Below are 8,293 nucleotides of genomic sequence, written 5' to 3' on the forward strand. Positions count from 1 at the left end.
TATCAAAACTATGAAATCACTTGTTCGCTAAACCAATTCAATATCAGTTATCTAAGTAGGTATTACATAATGATAACTAATTTGATTTTCAGGACTGAAGTTTGTTTTAGATAGAATAAGCTTTTTGTAAAATGTCAATTGCCCAACGCAGAATTCCAAATATCTCCCATCAAAATACATCGAAAATCAACATTCGAACATTATAATTCGTCTCTGAAGACGGCTTTCCCGACCAAGGGCAGGTATCGAACGAACGGTCCTCCGTAGGACAGCAGCTGTCTGACCGGCTCGCAGTACAGCACGATCCAGTACAGCATCAAAAGGTACCAGAAGATGGATACGATGCGGTCCAAAACGTATAAACTGGAACAATAAATATGTAAATCTTATTGATGAGGATTGGCTTGTCGAACTTCCTTGTCTGACTAACTGTGACTAAAGTAGGTAGAAACTTAATTCCCTTTTTAACAAAACAGACTAACTTTTGTCTGCGGCTACATTGAATTAGGGAAATTAAATACTTAATAGAATTATATAAAAAAATACGTAATTACGCCTAAAAGAAACGCTGCTGATGATCTAGCTAGGTTTTTACTTACATATTATTCTGTAATCGTGCTTTCGGCAGATTTTCCAGCTTTTCCTTCAAGCAGTATAGCTTGCCGCCAATCATGCAGTCCTCTATGTACGGCTCATCCTGGATGATGGTCAGGTCCATGGGAAACGTTTTGAAGTCCACATGGTTTAGAGAAGGCGCTAAAGACTTGAAGTTATTCGTGTCGAACCACCATTCCCTCGTGGTGAAGTATTGGAGGACTTCTAAGCCCACTGTTATTCGATTCTGGATTCGCACCATGCTGGAGACAAGTAAGTAAAAGTAAATATCAGAAATTAATTCATTAAAGGTTTTAGCCGAAACGACCAACTTTTCCCACCAAATGTTTCGTGATTCTACATTGTGGTCGTTCTCTGTTGATATTAATTTATTCAAGAGAGCCTCTACGTAACTTAATACATCACAAAGTGTAAGTTCTATTAGATTTTATTAAAATTCAAGATCTCGCAGAAGAAACGACTTCTATAACCCACTTGCTACAACACAATTTTGTTTGAATGTGTAGTTTTCAATGCCAAATTATGTATTTGTAACATATACGAGTAGCTCTTGATGTGTAATCAACGATGAAAAATACTTACAATCTCTTCTGACCGAAGATCAGCATCAAGAAGTCGATAAGATAAGCTGGTATTATATGGTAGAAGAACACGCAGAGGTTGTGAAAGAACTTGTTGTGCCTGATGTTCCCATCAGGGTACCATAAAGGTCCTTCGAAGGGGTACTTGCGGACGGTAGCTTTGCCGATGTCGAGGACTTGCTTCCAGGTCGTGTTCCTGTCGTCTCCTGTGGTCAGGTTGTAGACTGGGATCTCTGGTGGTCTGAAAATGTTATTAAAAGGAACATGTAAGAAATTTTATGAGGATAAACCAAGCAACTACTGCCACAGATTGTATTTTTCCTTGATTTTATTTATCTTTAACGTCTTTTGGAAAGTTTGTGATGCATTTTGGAACGATAGTAGCGTAATGACATCAATATCTACATATTATAACGATTGCCACATGTATGTAAGTTGCGAGAAGCTCGATCGATTTCATTTTTATTCCGTTTCTAGTGATAAGGACAAGGATTAACAATATTTTAGAAAATCTACCGGAAAAGGACATCATCCACGTTTCATTGTATATTTTTGGTCCAAAATCAAAAGTGCCGGCCAACAAAAAAAAGTGCTGTATTCTGACAGAATACGTCTGCCTTAGCATTTGTTAATATGGCACCAAAGCCGTAGCTCCACTGTGCGTCGAGTATTTGAGATCTAAAAGTCATCGACTATTCATACATTTTTTGTTCAAAATCAAAAATGTCTGCCAATAAAAAAAAAGTGCTGTATTCTGACAGAATACGTCCGCCTTAGCATTTGTTACTGTGACACCAAAGCTGTAGCACCACTGTGCGTCGTAGTATTTGAGATCAAAGTCAGTCGTTTCATATATTTTTAGAACTCAAATACCACGATGCACAGTGGTGCTACAGCTTTGGTGCCATAGTAATAAATGCTAAGGCGGACGTATTCTATCAGAATAAAGCACTTTTATTTTTTGGCCGGCACTTTTGATTTTGGACCAAAATGGATGATGTCCATTGGTGATTTAGACCGCTGGAACATTGAAATGCTTAGTAAAATGAATTGAGTAGGTAAACTTGTTTTAAAAAGTTCTTACCGTTCAGTCATGGTTCCAATTTTGTGAGCAATGACTATGATGCTATTGATGGCGATGTCGACTGGAATGACCTCGGCGTGGTAATGGCCGTAGCAGTGCATGGACCTGATGACGCCTTTTCCGGCGCCCACCATGAGGCCGATGGGGCCGTTCAGGTTGTCCACCCAGCCTGGCACTGGCTCCTTGTACGCTGGAGTTACTGGAATGAAGAACGTACAATAAATTAATAAGAGATGTAGTTCCGACAAAGTAATAGACCACTTCCATTCTTCCCTTGGAAGTCGTAAAATAAAAGGCAACTAGATTGCTCCACTACAGTGGACATGTCGCTGGATCTGGTAGACTTTATTCGAACTAGGCAGTATCAGTTTTGATTTTCAGTGCGGTTATTTGTAAGTACGACATTTCATGATGGATCAACCTGATTGATTTGATCTGATTAACTGCTTCAGGGGGCAAATTAAGCAGTGTTGCACATTGCGTTTTGTTATATCTGACACCAAACTTACGGAGAAGAAAGAAATAAAGTTGGGAAGACTTTTTAATGTTACACAAATCTTCATCATTTTATCTTCTACTACTAACCAATACTTGGTCTGACGACAGCCGCAGGCAGATTAGGGTAGTTTTCCCTGACCAACGCTTCGGCCAGCCTTTTGGAGTATGTGTACGAGTTCGGGTGCTTCTGCAGAATCGAAGGTGCCAATAAGTTGATCTGCTCGTCTGACAACCAGCTGGCAGCTCTCAAGACTTCATGTGGGTCTGCAGGCGGATCGTGTACCTGTAAAAATGGCTTTAGGTGAGTACACAAGTACCTATAACCCTAACTTATTTAGGTATGATGATTTAAAACTTCTTATTTTCAGACAGGTCGTTCTTTTCAGCCAAATGACTTCCACAGTTGGATTAAGGCCTCCCCCAAGGTTTTCCACAATGAACAGTCCTGCTCTGCCCGCATCCAGGCTCTTCCCATGACCTTCAACAAATCGTCGGTCCAGGTTTCAGACAGTAGAAAATGAATTTTGGCGTATGGTTACTATTAATAAATAAAGCATTTGAGAGGTGTGTTCAGACTTTATTAGACCTTTATTCTAAGTTAAAACCAGTGTATTTTTGACTAGAATTGTATCGTTGTAAAATACAACCCAATCGAGTAGCTGCGCACCTCGCCGGAATGCGACTCTCCCTCACACTAATCTGGGTACTTCCCCGCGTTCGCCCGATCAATGTGACGTCAGATCTGCCAGGTACGTAGTTAACTCTATTGGGTTGTAATAGCATTGTGGTAGTTCCTTACCCTTTCTGCCATTCTCTCGTAGTCCGGGTAGCAGAAAGCTGTGGAGAGGTGTATGAATGCAGCCAGTTTTTTTAGCCGTTTCGCCAGATCCAGCACTCTGAGGGTACCCTTCGTGTTCATTTCTAGACCTTCTTTGAGGGGCGCTTCTAACCTGAGACTGGCTGCGAAGTGAAAAATTACCGACACCTGAAATTTGAAAAGGTAAACTTTACAACCATATTTTTAAAGTATTCATAATTTGATATTTTATATATACATATATCAAAGCTGACAGCGAATTTAACTTGTAGTCTCGCTGGTAAAATAATTAAGGTAAAGTGCAGTGCAAGGTTTTTCTAACAGGACGACGCCACTTAAAAGGTATTTTGGTAAATAAAAAACATTAGATTTCTAATACATATTCGCATGTCCTTTGCATGGCACAACAAACCACTTGCGAAGTTAGATGTAATTACGGTTTTGCACTTTCCTCTTGCATGCAATATAGTTCCATCTGATCTTTTGATACCCTACGTTATAAACGAGCCATTTACTGACTAATTAGGTACTACGTAGTAGTTACCTATTCTATGGCATTACTTAATACAGTCAGACTAAAAATAGTATCGCTAGTTGGCTTAAAATATGTAGCAGAAAATAAGTTTCAGGACAGTCAGAGTACAGTATTTGTTCTGCGCGCGCGGGTTCGAGTCCCGCCTTAGGCAGTTTGATTTTTTCAAATTGTTTATTTAAAATTCAGTATTTGTACCGTTTTATCATCAACAGCCCTTTACAGTACACTGCTGGACTATGAGCCTCCTCCACTATAGTGGAGGGTTTTGCCATAATGATCACGCTTGGCAGGCGGGTTGGAGATCGCAGTTTAAAAGATTGATGCTGTCCGTTCTCTGTTTGATGTGTAGTCCCTAAGTCGCCTCTTACGACACCCGTCGGAAAAGTAGGGGTTCGTGACTAATGTATTCTACTCTACCGTCACCACACGGCTCGTTGTACCGTTTAACAATTTTAATTTTAACCGAATTTGTTAATTGTCTATGCTCCCCTACAATGTGACAATATAACCCCCCTTTGAAGCGTTAAATATGGATTTGATAATTAAAGGAGCGTTATAATTTCAGTGTTAACATTCCTTGCGGCCTCCTTTTGTAAAATTGCATTCGAATCCCCCTCCTTAAGGCTTGGTATTTCTGCCAAAGTAGGTATTTCGCGCTGTCAAAATCTGCGCGCGCAATACTTCGCCGAAGACAGCGCGCCAAAGAGCTCTCGCGGCTACACAGTATAGAAATACGCAGTTTAGAAATACGCAGTTGGTTAGGTTAGGTTGACTTCCTTCCGTTCAAGCGTCACACTCACAGCACTTTCTAATACAAATCATATCCAAGTGATACAAATTAAAACAACTTTCAAAATTTTTGGGAATACAGTGTGAGTCACGTTAAAGTGTACATATGAAAATAGATGAAACTAGACCTATTTTTATCGACGAAAAAGAGGTCAAAAAATTTTTGAGATTTTTTTTTAATTTTTTATAGAATTTTTTTTCTTCCAATTACTTATTGTAAAGAAAACGTAATAACTTTTAAACTAAGCGGTATATCCTGATAAAATAAAAACAGTAATAATGCTAAATAACAGGCGATACTAAAAAAATACATAAAATACCCAAAAAATGCCAACAGATAATAAAAAATGATACTTTTTGAAAAATATCTGCTTTAAATTTCGTGTTTTTTTTGTTATTTGATAAATTTCTCCAAAAAATGCCCCTATAACAGGTAGTTTTTATTACTTTGTATTATTTTCTATCGTATTATCTTTGTAAAACCAAAAATCGCATGTCTCTATCCCTATCACAACATTTGCTATGATCGTTTGAACAAAGGCCTGCCACAACATTATTCTCCGCTACAGGTAGAGACAATTTTGATTTTAACTAAAATGCTTATTTTACTTCGAAATCTTTTGTTTTTATTTGAAATCTAACTTGTCTTTATCAAAATTACAAATCTAGAGCCATTTTCAGTTTCGTTGTTAACGAAGCTTTGAATGGCGCGCCCGGAGAAGCTTAGTTCAAACAATCATTGCAAACGTTGTGATAGTGATAGAGACATGCGATTTTTGGTTTTACGAAGGTAATACGATAGAGAATAATACAAAGTAATAAAAACCACCGGTTATTGGGGCATTTTTTGGAGAAATTTATCAAATAACCAAAAAAATACAAATTTAAAAGCCGATTTTTTTCAAAAAGTATCATTTTTTATTATTTGTTGGCCTTTTTTGTGTATTTTATGTATTTTTTTAGTATCGCCTGTTATTTAGCATTATTACTGTTTTTATTTTATCAGGATATACCGCTTAGTTTAAAAGTTATTACGTTTTCTTTACAATAAGTAATTGGAAGAAAAAAAATTCTATAAAAAATTAAAAAAAAATCTCAAAAATTTTCTGACCTCTTTTTTGTCGATAAAAATAGGTCTAGTTTCATCTATTTTCATATGTACACTTTAACGTGACTCACACTGTATATTTTAGAATCGAATAAATATAGAATATAACTGCCAAAGTAAACACGGTTCAAAGAGGCGTGGNCGCGAAGTGAAAAATTACCGACACCTGAAATTTAAAAAGGTAAACTTTACAACCATATTTTTAAAGTATTCATAATTTTGATATTTTATGCGTATAAATGCTGATAGCAAATGTAACTTGAATTTATTAATTCCTAAAAAATCGTTTTTAGTAAACAATCAGACAGTAAATCAGTAAATTAATTATTATTATTAATATATTGATTCTATTGATTTATTGTGCAATACTGCAAATAATAAATAAAGTTTATTTCGGTAATAAAAAACATTAGATTTCTAATATTCGCATTTCCTTTGCACCACACAATAAATCACTTGCGAAGTTAGATGTAATTATGGTTTTGCACTTTCCTCTTGCAAGCAATTATAGTTCCATCTGATCTTTTGATACCCTACGTTATTTATAAACCAGCCATTTACTGACCAATTAGGTACCTACTACTCATAGTACTACGCAGTAGTTACACATCTATGGCATTACTTAATACTTAAATCGCTGGTTGGCTTTAAAATACTCGTAGTAGAAAATAAGTTTCAGGACAGTCACAGTACAGTTTTTGTACCGTTTAACAAATTTAATTTTAACCGAATTTGTTCATTGTCTATCCACCCCTATAATGTGACAATATAACCCCCTTTTGAAGTGTTAAATATAGATTTGATAATAATTAAAGGAGCGTTGTAATTTCAAAGTGTTAACATTCCTTGCGGCCTCCTTTTGTAAAATTGCCTTCGAATCCCCCTCCTTAATATTTGTACCTCTACCGTTATACTCAAGCAAGAAAGTGCATTACCTCATCACATATCTGCTGGAGTTGGTTTTTCTCTATGCCAAGGTCATCATAAAGTATGTCACCAGTCACGGGAACCAGTTTCTTCATAACATGTGGTTTCTCTTCTCTTATTCTCGCGAACAACTGAAAGTAATAAATTAGATAACAAATGAGAAAATCTAAATGATTTGGACCAAAGTTAAAAAGTTTAAAGTTAAACTGATATTTTGTGGATTGAGAAACTGACTCAGTTCAGACACTCAGTTTATGCAGTTTTTAAATGTTACTTAGGCTGGGTTGCACCATCTTACTTTAACTTTGACAAACGAAGTTGCAGGATAAATCCAAAGTTGAATTGGTTGCATCGTCAATCAACTTATAATGGGTCGAATGGTTCTCAGAGTTGCAATTAGAGACTTAGAACTACGGCTTTCACGCTTGAACGAAATAAGGACTTGGCATTGGCCAAATGTTGCAAAACGAGCAGTGTTTCCACATGTCTTCGATATGAGTGTGCCTTGAGTTTCGTTGGAAAAACAAGCTAGAGGCCTATTGATTGATGCATTTCCATTAAGGTTCCATTTGTCTTTATTTAAAACGGAAGCGTATTAATTTTAGGCAGTTTTTACAACAACAAGCTTTCCAAGGATCGCTTACTACATCTATATGGGACAAACGGTATCGTTATAAAAAGTTCAATCATTAAAATGGAAATCATCATTGCAAATTATACTACTTGTTGTAACATCAATAATTGCTGATCTTCTATTGTTTCCAGACGAGATGTACCACATTTGACTATGGCCACAAGTATGAGTCACATCGCAAGGCAGATAGATGATTTGATTTTTAAATGTTTGCCTTATATCCGTCTATTTTCATTGGTGAAAAAACTTACAGGGAGTTTCCACATGTCCTCAATTCTTGATTCTGGCGACTTCCCCCTCTTGGAGCGGATGACAGCGTAGACGCAGGCGACATCTGGCACGCTGTACAGAAGCTTCTCGATCAGGACCTTGCCCATCAGACCCGAGGCGCCGGTCACCAGGACCTTGCGCCCCCGGTACCATTCGTTCACTTCGGATGTCATCTGGAAAAATGGAAATGCCAGATTTTGAATGGAAGGTGGCGCCTTTTTTTTCGCACGGCCATCGACCAAACCTTGCTTTTATATTACAAAATGGTGTAATAAACCAAACTTACTATGACATGTATATATGTCTGTACATAATAAACCATTTTGTAATATAAAAGCAAGGTTTGGTCGATGGGGCCGCGCGAAAAAAAAGGCATCAATTTCCAGCATTGTCTTTTACAAAGTATGTGTGTTTATCGACTCAAAAACTGAATCC

General features: G+C 37.1%; 1 protein-coding gene across 1 annotated transcript; it reads right to left on the reverse strand.

Moving 5' to 3' along the window:
- Positions 1–118: 118 nt before the first annotated feature.
- On the reverse strand, positions 119–8,031 carry LOC114360319 (putative fatty acyl-CoA reductase CG5065). Its single transcript, XM_028314996.1, has 8 exons — positions 7,840–8,031; positions 6,963–7,085; positions 3,578–3,763; positions 2,866–3,061; positions 2,281–2,479; positions 1,198–1,437; positions 600–857; positions 119–363 (listed from the first exon to the last, which is right to left on the reverse strand). The coding sequence occupies exons 1-8, from the start codon at positions 8,029–8,031 to the stop codon at positions 201–203; spliced, it is 1,557 nt and encodes a 518-aa protein (XP_028170797.1). The 3' UTR covers positions 119–200.
- Between the last annotated feature and the right edge of the window lie 262 nt (positions 8,032–8,293).

Source organism: Ostrinia furnacalis, unplaced genomic scaffold (genome assembly GCF_004193835.3).
Source record: "Ostrinia furnacalis isolate ACB-3 unplaced genomic scaffold, ASM419383v2 OfSCF4936, whole genome shotgun sequence".
NCBI lineage: Eukaryota > Metazoa > Arthropoda > Insecta > Lepidoptera > Crambidae > Ostrinia > Ostrinia furnacalis.